This window comes from Puccinia triticina, chromosome 1A, assembly GCF_026914185.1.
Source record: "Puccinia triticina chromosome 1A, complete sequence".
Lineage (NCBI taxonomy): Eukaryota > Fungi > Basidiomycota > Pucciniomycetes > Pucciniales > Pucciniaceae > Puccinia > Puccinia triticina.
The window spans coordinates 7,662,912-7,678,056 of NC_070558.1; the positions used below are offsets into that span (position 1 = coordinate 7,662,912).

A 15,145-nucleotide genomic window follows, 5' to 3' on the forward strand; every position below is an offset into this window, starting at 1 on the left:
CCGTAATTTTGTCAGTTGCTTGGTATGATGTGAGTTCAATGTCATCTGTAACTTTGTTAAACTTCCTCCCCAATAGAAGGGTAACTGTAGGTGAAGTTGTTGTGAAATGATCTGTCACTCAATGTCAACAAATCATTATTGCTCTGTTGAATTTTTGTGTTTGGTTCATCATGATCACAATTTTGAACACAAGCTTCAATGCACAAAGGTGTCGCCAAGAATGTACCTATCCTTATGCTAGAATATTGCTTTATCCAAGTGACAGGCAATATTTTTCATTGCAGAATTGTTTTAATTCAAAAACCAAACAACACCACATTATGAAAAATACTTGTCAAGTATAGCAACTTCAGAGGATCAGCCAAACGGTGGATGAATCCTAGTTAGTGACATATTTCAGCCATGATATTATTTGGGGAGAGTGGTTTGGTATCAAATTTATATTCTTCAAGAACAGGGAAAAAGGTAGGAAAACCTGTGTAACATGAAATTTGACTCCCAGAAATACAAAATGTGAAACTACTGGATTTAGTTTTCCCTAAAAATTTTACTAAGTAATGGAACATTCAGGAATTTTAGATTCTGAAGTGTGAATTGCTTATTATCATTTTGGAATACACACCTTGTGTACAGGACTACACATTGTACAATTTTCATACCTATAGTTAAAACTTACTGAAAAATGCAGGGTTTAGAGCCACAAATAAAATTGTTCAACACCAAAGGGGGCTAGATTGGTGGAGGTTAACGGGAACTTCAATATCCCCTTGCTTCTGAAAACAGCTGGGGAAATAATTCAACAGTTTGCCTGAGACCTCCAAGGCAAAGAGTCAATTCTTAAATGCTCACACACATCTTGGTTTGGGTTATGTATGCCTTTTGTCTTTTAGATTGATTGTCTTCACATATTTTCCATACATATTTTCCATGAATTTTCTCCTGCACGTAGGATTCATTATTCACAGGTAACTTTGTTTCCATGTGCATGGTGCAAAAATTTGGTGTTGATTGCTCTTATCACATGCCACTTAAGTAGCACAGGCTGCTAGATAAGCCTTTGGTACTGTAGACCTGCTGTATCCAGACCACTGAAAATTATTGGCCTTGGAACAGCAGGAGTGGCACGCACATGTGAGGAAAAGAGTTAAAAAAAAATTTGTCTGGTGGTTTGAAGGTGGGCACAAGTAAACTATGGGCGCGCGGGGAAACTTGGATTGGTTTTTTATCCCCCTGTGTCCCCCGGGGAGTGTTATTTTCTTATGTAATGTCTACCCTCAGGTTTGGGCGAACGTGAGGGTGGACATTGGCAAGTCGCTGGCACATGTACTGCAAGTTGATGAACAGTGTGTACTGTTCATCGCACTGGGAAAGTCCCAGCTGACTCCCAGTACATGCTGGCAATCAAGCTGGGCGTATCCGAGCCTTGTAGGGAGTATAAACTGCCTACCAAGCTCAGATAGGCCCAGATCGATGACCAGCATGTGCTGGTCATTGGGCTAGGGCTTCTCCGGCTCAACGACAAGCACGAACTGGTCATCAAACTGGCAGAGGCCGCGCTTGGTGACCAGCATGCACTTGTCATCAGCCCCCTGGCTCTCCGAACTCAAACCCGGAGTACATAGGTCATCAAGCCAGGGAAGCCCTCGCGCGATGACCAGCACATGCTGGTCATCTATCTGGGATATTACGAGCTCAGTAGGCAGTACATACTGTCCACCGAGCTCTTAAAAGCCCAACTGAATGACCAGTACATGCTGGCTGTTGAGCTGGGATTTTCCCAGCGCAATGTGGGGTGCATGCCGGTTCACCAGGCTGAGAAAGGCTCCGCTCAACAACCATTATTTGCTGGTCATTGAGCTGAGATTTTCACAGCCTATTACCCTGTAATCAATTGGATGGTGTCTCCACTTGATGGCCAGTGCACACTGGTCATTGAGAGGAGAAAACCTTCATTTGATGGCCTTACAAACTGGTCATTGAGCAGAGGATGTCTCAAATCAATGGCTAGTAATATACATGGCCATCAAGTGAAGCTCTCCAATCAATTGCCAGTACCCAGGCTCATTGATTGGAGTATGTCTCAACTTGATGGCCTTCCAAACCACCATTGAGCGGAGGCTTTTGCCACTCAATGCATGTCCATACTGGTACTCAATTGGAGGGTGTATCCACTTGATTTCCAGTACACACTGGCCAGTGGAGGATCCCTGTGGGTGCCAGCATGAGCAATTGATTTGAGAAAACCAATATTTGAGTTTAACTCACTCAAACACACAAGATTGGATATGGAACAACTCAGTATGAGTTCAGTATAACCATACTGCTGAACCACAATAAAGTTACACATGAGGGAATGGTTCACATCTGGCAGACTTCCAGGGAGAAATTACGGTCTGGCACTCTCTAGAGAGTGCAACCAATCCCTCCCTGGTGCATTATTGTGTTAATTTACCAGTAATGGCCGTATGAAAGGGCCATTTTAGGGAAAAATTGGTCTTTCATTACAAATTCAATGACTTTTTACTTTGCCAGTGACGGCCATATGAAGAAAGGCCAGTTACAATAACCGTGAAGCGGCTATCCGCGCGCTAGCCTTAATGATAACCGTGAAAAAAATAACTGAAGGTTGCTACTTTACTCTGCAGGCCTGGTTATTGTAGAGTAAAGTAGTGACCCACAGGTGGCTCCGTGATATAAGTTGGAGAGACTTACAACATGATGGATCAACCATGATGTGCAAAACATTCTGGAAGTGTGCATCAGAATAATCAGCAGCCAGTAAATCACCATTGATACATTAGGGGGGTTCACAATTGGATTCCACCAGCAACATTTGATCACCTCACCAGTAGAGATGCACACGCTGTGCAATTAAATTTTTAGCCTCAAACCAGGAGGATTTTATGCTGGCTGAGCAATGGAAACATACTGGTGCCCATCACACCATGAACCCAGGCGGGTCAAGACCAGCCATCAATCTCACATGTATATATTTATCATACACCTCAACCAATGAAAGGCCAATTATTGGGTCAACCAACACCCATACATGCACCCCACTCAATTACCAACCTGGTCATTGAGTGGAGTATTTATCCACTCAATGGCCGGATTGGGTCATCAAGTGGAGTAGTTTTCCACTTGATGACCGGGCTGGTCATTGAGTGGAGTGTGTATCCACTCAATGACCGGGTTGGTCATCAAGTGGGGTGTGTGCGTGTGTCCAATCACCGGTGTTGGGGAAGAGTTGAGTGTGTAATTGACCTGATGACCCGTGTTGACCAGCCATTGGATGGAGGTATGCATTCCAGGTGATGACTGGTATTGACCGGTCATTGGAAGGGGTGCCGGTTGGTACATTATGAGTCTAAAATTTTTCTGGTCCCTGTTGGATGACCAGCAAAGTTTTACCATTTCTGGTGGTAATTTTACGGCCCAAATGTGCATCAGCAAGCAACATTTTATGGGGCCACCAGCAACCAAAAATCCAATTGTGAACCCCCCTATTGTAAATCTACTTCCCCTCATAAACATGCTGAACCAGGGCAAGGGTGAAAGCGCTGCGCTTCAAAAAAGCACAGCGCAGCGGTTTTGGTGGCCGCTGCGCTGCGCTGAAAGTAGCGGCCCTGCCCGCTGCGCTACCGCTTTTTGGGTCTGGCAAGAAGCAGGGACCCGCTACTTTCAGCGGTAGCGCAGCGGAACCATTGCTGCGCTACCGCCTTTTGAGCTGGTTGTGTAGCAGGTGAAAGAGGAGGATAAAGTATGGGAGAGAATTAAATGTGTTTCATATTTAATGTACTCCGCTGCCAGCCAAAAAAGCGCAGCGCAGCGCAAAGCACAACTATTTTGGTGGCCGCTGCGCGGCGCTGAAAGGAGCGGCCCCGCCCGCTGCGCTAGCGTTTTTTGGGTCGGGTAAAAAGCGGGGCCCCGCTATTTTCAGCGGTAGCGCAGCGGGACTGGCGCTTCGTTACCGCTTATTGGGCTGACCGCGCAGCGGTTCCCCGCTGCGCTGCGCTAAAAGAACACTTTTTTGTAGTGCAGCGCAGCGTTTCAGCCTTTCCCGGGGTCTTGTTTGGTTGAAGGCATATACAAATTCATCAACTCAAAAGCTGATATGAAAACATAAAAAAACTACTCTACCCAGTACAAAATTGTTAAAGCTGCGCTGTAGCACAGCGAAGCGGTTAGCGCAGAGGGTTTTTGTGCTGCTGCGCTAAACGCTGGGTTTAGCGGCCAGACCGCTGCGCTAACTGCTTTTTATTTTCCCTAAGAAAATGATTTTAGCACGCTAAAAAAGGCGGTCACATAGCGCTGGACCGCTGCGCTTCAGCGGTGGCACAGCAGTTTGAAAAAGAAGAAGAAAAAGGGTTGAAATCATGTTAAAAGAGGTTTAAGATACAATAAACTTCCAATGTCTGCTCAATTAGCGGATAGCGCAGCAGATTTCCGCCTCTTCTGCGCTATTGCTAATTGCCCTGGGCGGGTAGCGGTCAACCGCTGCGCGTAGCGGGTAGCGCAGCGGTTTTTTCAACAGCTTCCGCTACATGCCTCTGGGAAGTTGTCAAAACAAAAGTGTGTCGCCTGATGAGAAGTGACACTACGCCTCCTTACCTAGATAACTCTGGGTTTGAATGATTACCAACGCTGGGTTTCCACAACATACAGATCTCTTCAGCACTCCGCAACGAGCCTGATAGGATCCGTCAAGTCTGTGTAAGCTTCAGCAGCTCCAATCACACACAGTAAACTCCACAGATAAGTAAGATTTTGGGTGGTAAAAACTCTCCGTGATGTAGCAATACGCAAAAACTCCGTAAGAATAGCAATAGTCACAATAATACCATAAGAAGTATTATATAGAATAATCCAAAAAAGGAGTGAGAGAAAAGCCCCCCAAAATGTCCCTGTTCCTCCACTCCCTCCACCCGCATAACTCCTCTCCCAGCCAATGTCTCCCGCACTTGTCAAGCTCCATACGCATCACTTCCCAGCCTAGCACATCTTCAACAACTGTTCCCCTGCACCCTCTGAATAGCCTCCAACCCCAGTCTCTACCTGGTGTGTCTGCCCCAACGTCATCCGCTTTGATGCTGTCCTCTTCCGCTTCCCCAGTTCACCTAGTGCCAGTCGGCACTATTCAGTCCGTCCGTGAGTCCCGCCAAAGTCCTACTCCAACCGTTTGGCTAAGTCCGCGCGTCCGGAGCGTGGCTCTAACCCCGGTTCCCTCGTGGTCATGACTAGTCCCCGGTCCCGCAGCTTACCCATTTGCCGACTTTCCATGTGCTTTCTAAGCAGTACATTCAAGGTTCCACTCAGTCTACATATGAGAAGCATAAGCATGCGTGCTTATCCCCTTGTTTGGATATGTAGGCTGAGCATTTGCTCAGCCACCCCACTGCATTTCCGCTTGTGCTCCGGTGAGCGGACATTCTACGCCGCCAGCCTATATAAATTGCCACAACGTAGCAGTGGGACCGCTGCGCTACACTAAATGACCACTTTTTTTTAGCGCAGAGCAGCAGTTACAACTTTGGCTAAAAAAATACTCACGGGCCAGCAGTGCTTGAGTCGCGGGTGGGGCAGGGGAAGACTAGGCCCGGGAAGTTACTTACATACAGCCATGTTGGAAAAGCTTGCGGGCTTGTGTGGCTGAAAATGATTTCTGCATTTCAGCCACAGGCCTGTACAGCTTGACTGTACTGGCAGTCAAAACCACTTTGAACGGCTGAGTTGGCTTGAGGGAACTGGTGGCTAATGGGCTGCGCCGGCGGTAAGGCGCAGCCCATTAGCCACCAGTTTTCAAGGAGGTTACAGTCACATACAGTGGTGACCTCGCAGTCGGCTGTTATGACCGGGGCACATATGGGTGAAGATGTGAAAGATGTAAACCTGAAAATAAAGAAGACACCACGGCGAGCAAAGGCCTAGATGAAAATCCCAATCTCACTCTTGCCAAATTGCCTTGGTGCGCAAATATTGGCTGACTGGTTAGATTTTCTTTCATCATACATTATTTATCAAGTGTCCAATTCTGAAACTACTGAGTAATGAGGGCTCTACAACTCGTAATTCTTCAAGAGTTAATGGGTGAAGAGTGCGCGTTTAGAAGGGCCATAGGAGAAAAAGACTGATTGAATGAAGCTATATGGACTGCTACCAGCTTAGGCTTAGTGGCAAACTTGCTTTTGGGGGTCGTTGTTACCGCAGAGGACGCTGCTTCTGGTCTTCAAAATAACTCGACCGTTGTCTCCTGCAGCTCCTTCCTTCAAGCTAACCACACCGGACTGATGCAGAGATTATGATGTCAACAAGATTTCCTACTAGCTTCACACCTGACTGATCAAAAATAAGAGTTGGGAAAGTTTACTCACTTTGCCGTTGCACCGGTCAAGTAACTTGTCAAATGTGGGGCGAACAACCTGCCGGTTTCTGTAAGGTTTTTGTTCAATTTGAAAGTAGTGGAGTCAGTAATCGCAGATAAATAAGGTCGATGGGATTCAAACTGACGCGATAACGTCGGATTCATCGGACGTGGAAATGGATACCTGTTGGCAAAGAAAAGAATAAATTTAGCGCATCCGATCCAAACGATTCGCGGTGAAGGCGTAAGAGCTAGGTAGAATGGAAATTGGATAGACTCACAGTGCATGATTTAAAGGTCTTCGTAATTTTAGGGGACATCAGTTTATTATCATCGAGGAATTCACCCTCGATGCTGATACCGATAGACTCGTAGGCCCTAAAGCAGTGCGAAAATCACGCCTGGTCAGCTGGGGTATTCGAGCGGACATGCCAAAACTGGGCTCGAAAGATACAATAACCTACTTCACACAATCTTCCTTCTTGGTTTCAGGCGCATTGGAGTTAAGTCCACAGGTTTCCTTCAAGAACGGGAAATCCGAGTCGTAAATGTTAAACTGTTTAAGGCCGCGGTTACCGATGTTCAAAAGTACTGTCTCGTTAGATGGGAGTTTGCTCCCTCCGGTCTACAGAAATAGAACATCCCGATGAGTCACTTCACTCATCTAGCTGATGCTCTGTAGACGAAATGAGAGATCTTAGTACTACTTACCCCTGGTTGGCATTTATCAAGAATTTGGGCAAAGGCGCGTTCAATTTGCTTCTTAGTACTGTCACCATACATCCATTAATTTTTACATCAGATCCCCGATGACTAAGCAACATGCTGGAAAAAATTGGTTTACGCACGGTGCCGGGTCAGCGCCCTTTGGATTTTGGACGATGATCTAATGATTGGTTGATGATATCAGAAAAATCAGTCAGGATACACTTGGGACTCATCGGGAGGCCTGAGCTATTTGGAAGCAAAGGACGTGGGCATACAGAACAGTCTCCGTTAACGTATCCGAAGGATTTAGATGCTTTACCAAGAACACCGTCGCGGTAGACTATTTGAGAGATTGCGCTATGGGAATGGAGTGTATCGTTCGAAAACTTGGTGAGTACATTGCGACTGTAAGGCTAGACTTGCGGGAGGAAACGCGACGCGTACTTTTCACATTCCTCCCTGCGCACAGTAGTGCCCGGGTAACAGTCTATCGCTAAAGAGTGGCGAGCTAGCAGGCCGATGACAGTCAAAAACCTAATTCCGTGGGCAAACATTGTTACTTCTGGGGTACACTAGGATGGTTAAAGTTGGAGATGTGGAGGTGAAGTTTGCGATAGATTTACGAGAGGAGGCGGCTACAAAAGGCAGGGCTAGAGGGGGAACCCTTTTATGGATGCAGTCCCCTCAAGGACCAAAGCCCGAAGACGGAGCATCATAAGATCTGCAGAGTCACCGCATTCTGATTCCGAATCGCGATCTGTAAATTTTCTCGTTTGTCTGGTGACGGTAAGCCCAAAAGCCACCGGTGTTCATGGATGCTACAGCCTCATACAGTAGAAACCAAGTCGTGGGCGCTTTGTTATTCCGCTCAGAATCGATTGGAAACGACACCCGGCAGAGGAATCGAACGGCGCGGCCGGAACACCATGCCAGTGCCTTTTAAGAATCTGTGCACACAATCGGCGAGAAGTCTGGCTTTGTGTGGACCAGACCTCCGGCGACTATTGTCCATAGCAGTGGGGTGTCCGTCGTTCGAATAATACCGCTTCTTCGAAATTTTCCTTGCAGAGTGGCCGTAACCAATCCGCCAACTAAGGATCCCGAGGTTCAAACGCGTCGGGCCAGTAAGACTTATTTGATTGTAACCTCTGATGGTTGCCGAACCCGGTCCCGCTCGCGGCGAATCTGGAAAAATCATGACTATGTGTGATGCATCGCCTGGCAATCGGACCTGGACAGCTTCCTGGATCAATTTTGAACCCCCCTATTTTACCTGCCAACATAGAATGTCCGTCCGAAAGATGGTGTAAGCAGCTCCGGCATAGGGCTGAAGATTCCATTTTCCACCATGTGTACAACGCAACTTATCAAGCGTGCTGTTTACTCGCATGGCCGGCCGGGTTAAACCAATGCGGTGCAATAAACGCCATGACGACAGAGCCCCGGCTCGCTTCATCTCTTAATCTAACCTGATCTGTTCCGGCCGTCCGGCCTCAAGACTGATCAGGTTGGCGCCAGTGGCAGTGCAATCACCGATGCCGACGGCGTGTTCAAGATAAAAGACTGTGACGTGATGGTAAAACTCAAAAGCCGAAACAATTGTCATTTTACGATCCATCCTTGGGATGGCCAAGTGACTCGGCAACGTGAAGTGTCTTGTGAGGTGTCAACCAGGTCCAGGCATCCAGAATCCTTTGAAGTGTGATTTGGTGGGCGCACTTATGAATATGCATTTTGTGTTTGTAAATACAAAATCGAGCCTCTTCTTCCCCTTTTCTCACTCAACGGCGACGTGTAGACATGAGGACGATGGCACTTCAAGGGTACTCCAGATCCTCTCAACTAAAGCGACCTGGCCTCGCATGGATGGCGGTTTCAACGTTGATGCTACTTGGCTCGAATACGGTGGAGTCGAATACGCTAATCGAATCGTTTGCGATCCCAAGGAATCAGATAGATGCGCTTCAGATGCATGGAGGTCGGTTCTTATTAATAAAACAGTCAGTCAGTAGGCTTCCAGATTTACGGTGATCTCGAACCACATCTCCAAGCTGGTCTGACCCCTCTTTCGCCTCTTCCGATTTGTTGGCTGCTGTCTATTCTCTTCATTAGGCCCGATTCAACCGAAGCCTTGTCGAAAAACAGTTGGGACGACAAGGGAGGCAGTGATTTGCGAAGCCGAATGAGAGAGGTCGTAGAGGAGTATAGCCATGGATATGAAGAAGATCTCGAGCAGTCAGCGAAGCGGGAGCCAAGCAGCGAATCGACCGCGATAGTCTCTATCAAGCCGAACCGATTGACCCGGCTCCGGCTCAACCTTAACAGGAATCCGCTTCCTCAGAAGTTTTCTTATCTTTTCCTGCTATCCCAGGACGAGCGACTGCGTGGATCAAGCGGCCGAGAAACAAAAACGCACGAAAAACTTTTTGACCCGTTTTCGAATTGGATCAACTGCTCAGTCACCACTCTGTTGCGTTTGGTTGGACGACCGATGCTGGATGACCAGCGATTCTCCGTCCGATTCAGTTGGGATGCAAGTGACCATGTCGGCCTCCATCTGGACCTCGACCCTTCCCCCTCTCCCCTCTCAGATCTCATGGCCAATGATACCCTGACCCCTGCGTTTTTCAACTTGACTATCACCCCCAATTTCGACAAATTCTCCGATCACCACTCCGCCCAGACCGATAGTTTTGTCGATCTGGTGGTGATTGTTGAACCCCTGCTGCTGAACCTTCTACCCATGTTTACTTTACTTCCTCTGTTTTCTACCTGCGTCTGCATCTTGTCAGTCATTTATATTGCTAACGTACCTGCTCGATTTGAAAATTTCCTCAAGAGTTCTGTAGCCTAAGTTGTTTACATTTCTCTTTAAGCATGTAAGATCAGATGTTGTTTCATTTATTTCCTCTCATTTGCATTGCTAATTATGTAGGACAGTTCATGTGGACCGCTTTGCTGATTGGTTGGATGATGATGGGCTCAAATCGGCCATGAGCCAACTTGTCAGCTGTGCAGATCGGCTTGTCCCTCTAGGCGTTCCACAAGCCCACCCCGACCCTTCCTCAATCAGCCGTTTGCGCTGCCAACCTTGAGTGTCGAGATACCCGTCCGAAAGAAGAGTCCCGACATAGGGTTGAGAGCTTCCCGACAAGATCTGGGCACAGGGTTGGTTTGGAATTGTTGAGGCAACCAGTTTGTGTCAATTGTCATTGAACTGTGTCGAGTGATGGCCGGCGGTGGGAACCTGGGTCCGGGCTGAGGCTGATTACATAAGCGGGAGAAGGTGTACCTTCTCACTCAGCTTTCAAAACCGAAACTCATGTGAAACTCCTCTGGAACGAACCACGCAGATACGAAGAAAGCAACGCAAGCAGGTCCGAGAACCAAGCCAGATTCAGAGATGAATCATCCAGATCACTCGATCGGAGACGCGACCGCTGGACCAGATAAGACTACCGGTGGCGTATCCCGACTGGCTGGCCTCACTTTCGGAACAGACGAGGATAGTTTCCATAGCCAAGACTACGAACCAGAACCACCACCACCACCATCACGGAACCCTGACAAGAAGAAGAAGCAGAGTGCCAGGAAAACCCCATCAGATCAGCCCAAGAACAGCAACGCCGACCCCGATCCAGATCACACCCAAGACACGGATGGAATGATGAACGAACTTGACAGCTATATCACCCAGAAACATCCCAGGAAATCAGCCGCACACCTCAATGATTCTGCTGCATTCATCATCAGTCCACTCAGCAGTCCAGAAAACTCTAGGCTCGAACGAGCCAACTCTAGCAACTATGCCAAAAAACTCTCGCCCAGTCGAAGACCTCTAAATTCTGGCGATCCAATCCGTGGTGGAGGCAACCATCTCACCTTACGAGAGCAGGAAAAAGTCAGTATCCTCTCTCCTCAACCTTCTCCCGCAACACTAATCACCCCTTTTATTTGTTAAACAAACTATTTATTCAGGTGATCGATGAAGTTAAAAAAGAAAACTTCAATTTAAAGTTGAAGATATACTTTTTGGAAGACAGATTGGCAAAGCTGGCACCAGATCAGGTCGACTTAGCCCTGAAGGAGAACGTCGAAATCAAGGTCGAATTTCAAACCGTCCGACAAGAGCTGAAACGATACAAGCGCTTACTACTCGAAGCAGAACGCGCAATCGAGTTAGCAAAGACCGAACGCGACGAACTGCTCGAGCAAAAGTCATTGGCGGAGGAGAGAACCAGCTCTGGATTACAAGCCGAAGTAAGGAAGGCAAGAGATGAATTGGCGCTCAAGGATAAGTCGATCCAGAGCCTGGAAAGCGAGCTGCAGAGGCTCAAAGATCGATTGGAACGCTTTTCTTCCAGAGATACCCCATCCAAGATCGTTTCTAGTCACGCCCGAAATCATGCTCGCCATTCGGTCTCTAATCAATCCGTCGATGAATGGTCCACTCAAGAACATATGATGGAGATCAAAAACCTCAAGAACGAGTTGACTGAAGAGCGTCAGTTGAAAGAAGACCTTCTCGGCGACAACCAAGATTTGAGACACCGATTGATCGAGACCAAGAATGCCTTACAAGATACTCAAGACGAGATCCAGCGAATCAGCCGAGTCGAAGAACATGGCTATCGAAGTCATCAGATCAGTAGAGCCCAAAGCAGATTTGAAGAAGATCCCGACGACTACTTAAGTTCCGGCCGAAAATCAACCCTCACATCGATCTCAACCGGGGGCGTCTCCAACCAAAAGGTGATCAAAGAATTCAAAAGAGAGATCCAAGACTTGGAGAAACAGCTTCGTGAATTAGAAAACGAAAATATCGAATTAAGATCTCAAGTCAATGCTCAAGTGAAGATGCTCTCGACAAAGAACTCAGAGAAGGATAAGCTGCAAGATCAAGTCAGCAATCTCAAGAGGAAGGTCCTCGATTTGCAGGACGAGTTAGACCAAGATGCTCGCGAGTTTCAAAAGATTCAGCAAGCCGGTAACACCAGTCTCCATGATCAAGCAGCCGATGAAGTGCGAGAGGTCAGTCAACCTTTTGTTGTTTATTGATTCCCAGTCGGGATCGCTCCTAATCTTCCATGCCAATATTTTGGACCGTTTAGGAATTGAATATGTATCGAGATAAATCAGCGTCTGCTCTATTGACCCTGGAAAAAAGAGAGAAAGAAGTCGATGAACTGAATGCCGAATTGGACGATCGAGATGCGATTTTCAACGATGAAGTTCAGAAAATCACTAACCAATATAACCGTGAGCTCGATGCTATCAAATCTGAAAGAGATGAATTCCAAGAGGTAAAAAGCGCCAATTTTCTCTGGTTACATTTCCAAAAATCATTCTAATCTGTTATCCCGGGGGTTGATTACAGGTACTGAATGAACGGGAAGATCAAATTGCCGAACTCAGCGATCAGCTAAGGGAAGTCATCAATTTACAAGAGGAAACGGACAAATCCTTACGAGAAGCAAAAAGCAGGCTGAAAGAGAAGGAAAAAGATTATAACTCTGTCCTTCAAGACCTGGAAGCTGCGCAAACTGATCTCAAAGAGGTTCATCGCCAAGATCGTTCTTAGTTTCACGTTAGATCGGGAGGAGTATACTAACACGCTTTCTTCTTTCCATTCTTGTGGAAATATCACGTTTTCTATCAGATTGGGGGCGGCAATCGAGAACTCGCCGCGGAAGTTAACGAGAAAGACCAGCAAATCAACGAGCTCAATGCTGAGTTGGATGAACTGGAGCAAGAAGCATCAAACCGCGCGACAGTTCATGAGCAAGTGGTTGCAAAGCTGAAACAGGTTCGCAAGTTTTCAGCTCTATATTATTTCTGTTCTCAGAACCATTCCCTTGCAAGGAGGGTATGAGGTCTGTGTCCTCCAGACAGATGCCAACGAAAATCGCCGTGCATTTTTGTGTGTAAAAGAAATTAAACAGCACCAAAACAGAACTTACCGAGCTTTCGATCCAACATGAATCATGTTTATCCGAGTTAAAATTCTTGCAAGACAAGCACGAAGAACTTCAATTAAGACAGGCGGAGATGGAGGAGCGACGGAAGCTTGAATCGGATCATAAGCGCAGATTAGAGAGAGAACTTGATGATCTTGAGCGCGAATTACGCGGGACTCGAGAGGAAATGGACCTTCAAATCATCGCTTCTAGGAAGGAGAAACGGGAACTCCAGTCTTCCCTTCAGCTTACGCTTGATGCCAAACAAAAGGTATGTGGGCATTGGTACTCCACACATACACAAAGCATGACAGCTAATATCCGGAAAACATCTAGGCCTTGTCCCAAGCCGAAAGTGATATAGCCAACCTCAAAGGGAAACTAGAGATCCGAGAAGAAGACATCGAGAAACTGGAAAATATGTTGAAGCGATTGGAAAACGAATCCAATCAGATCAACCAATCCCAGTCCCACGATAAGTTCTCCTTGGAACTCGAAATCGAACGGATCCAGAGAGACCTGCTCAATTCTAATCAAGAAGCTCAAGCCCTCAAAGACCAAAACGCTTCCTTCAAGAACCAAATCTCTAAATTCCAGGCAACCATCTCCAATTTGGTTCGGGATTTCTCTCTTTCTCATCTCGTCTCACAGCCCTTTTACCAGTCGTCTTTTTCACCTGCCTCTTGCTTATCATCTCTGCCTATCTTTCTGGGGCGCCGAATGGGATAGAATTCCGAGAAAGACGAATTGTTCGATAAGTTGCAAGGTGTGCAACGCGCTCGGGATTCACTGAATGAGAAGTACGAGGAACAGACTAAGGTGAGTAGTACTTCATTCATATTCCTCATGTGCATCTGCGCAGCCGCACGTGCCTATTGCGCTTCTCGATGCACAACATCGAGAACAGCAGTACTTCTGCGACAAACACCCAACGTACCTCACTGGGTATTTGTTTCGGATGACCAGGCGATTCCGTCGTCGGCACTTAGTCGTATCTTCTGTCTCTGATTTTGCATGTTTTCCCCATCTGATTTCTCTGCCCTCGGTAATTTTAGAACCTTCGAGAAACTCGAAACGATCTATCGGTGACCAAGAATCGATTGCAATCTCTCGAAGATGAATTAGCTTCCGATCACTTGCAGCTGAACAAGTTCGAGCATCAGTACAAGGATCAGATCAGCGAACGAAATACCCTCTTGTTGACGATTTACCAGTACATCGACAAGCTTTTAAGCAGTGGATCTACTCATGTAAGTTATGTTTCCTGAGACTCTTATCTAACGGTTTCTTTTCTCAATAGTAATCCGTTTGCTGTTGTAATCGAATAGAGGAGGATCAGTAGTGCACACGATGCCAAACCGTTCTCGAACTTTACAGTTTTCCACGAAAGTATCATCAATCGACTCAAAAGCTTGGGAGCCATGCAATCGGGATTTGATACGAAGATCAAGGAGGTTGAGAAGAAACTTGAGAAACAGTACATGTGAGTAGCCTACACATTGCAAAGATGGCATGGCTGGATTGACCCGCCCAGCTTATCATGAAATGCTTGAACAGCTCTTTGAAGCGACAGCATGATAGTAGGATGAGGCAACTGGATCAATTCGAAACAACCATCAAAGCAGCCACCGACACCCAGCGCCAATGGCGCGCGCGACTGACGACGAAACAAGGAGAAGTGGAAGCAGCAAAGGAGACGTGCAACGAGCTACAGAAGCAAATCAGTTCATTGAAGACGCGAGCGTCGATAGCAGGCACGAGTCCAGGCTCGATAACCGAGCAAAGACAAGCCGCGACGAAGGTGACCAACCTGGAGAAGAAGCTAGCGGCGACTCAGAACCAGCTCAAACTGACGGAAGAGAAGTTCAACGAAGCCAAGCTCAAAGTGGCCACCGTCGAATCCAGCTGGCAGGCACGCTTGAAAGAGCTCCAGGATCGTAATAAGGAGTTGGAGGAGAAAGTCAAGCGCGAGAAGAAGTCCGCTAAGGAACGTAAAACTGACCTCGATAATCAAGTCTCCGAGTTGAAAGACCAGATCGTCATGTCTGATCAACGTTCTAAACAACTGGAGGAACTCTTGATATCTAATCAACAAAAAATCCAATCCCAGGCCAAATAG

The 15,145-nt window shown here is 47.0% G+C and overlaps 3 protein-coding genes across 3 annotated transcripts; 2 read left to right on the forward strand and 1 right to left on the reverse strand.

Moving 5' to 3' along the window:
* Window positions 1–6,167: 6,167 nt before the first annotated feature.
* On the reverse strand, window positions 6,168–7,623 carry PtA15_1A833 (uncharacterized protein; the record flags this gene model as incomplete). The annotated part of the gene is made up of 9 exons (XM_053165901.1): window positions 6,168–6,284; window positions 6,372–6,429; window positions 6,508–6,545; window positions 6,643–6,739; window positions 6,826–6,986; window positions 7,073–7,130; window positions 7,210–7,247; window positions 7,345–7,426; window positions 7,514–7,623. 9 exons carry the CDS (start codon window positions 7,621–7,623, stop codon window positions 6,168–6,170), a joined length of 759 nt encoding a protein of 252 aa, XP_053017046.1.
* Window positions 7,624–8,869: 1,246 nt separating this feature from the next.
* Window positions 8,870–9,923, forward strand: PtA15_1A834 (uncharacterized protein; the record flags this gene model as incomplete). The annotated part of the gene is made up of 2 exons (XM_053165902.1): window positions 8,870–9,069; window positions 9,182–9,923. The coding sequence occupies 2 exons, from the start codon at window positions 8,870–8,872 to the stop codon at window positions 9,921–9,923; spliced, it is 942 nt and encodes a 313-aa protein (XP_053017047.1).
* Window positions 9,924–10,472: 549 nt separating this feature from the next.
* PtA15_1A835 (uncharacterized protein) lies at window positions 10,473–15,145 on the forward strand (the record flags this gene model as incomplete). Its single annotated transcript, XM_053165903.1, has 12 exons — window positions 10,473–10,578; window positions 10,675–10,970; window positions 11,048–12,100; window positions 12,181–12,372; window positions 12,447–12,626; window positions 12,729–12,875; window positions 13,001–13,297; window positions 13,363–13,641; window positions 13,756–13,845; window positions 14,082–14,276; window positions 14,355–14,509; window positions 14,584–15,145. 12 exons carry the CDS (start codon window positions 10,473–10,475, stop codon window positions 15,143–15,145), a joined length of 3,552 nt encoding a protein of 1,183 aa, XP_053017048.1.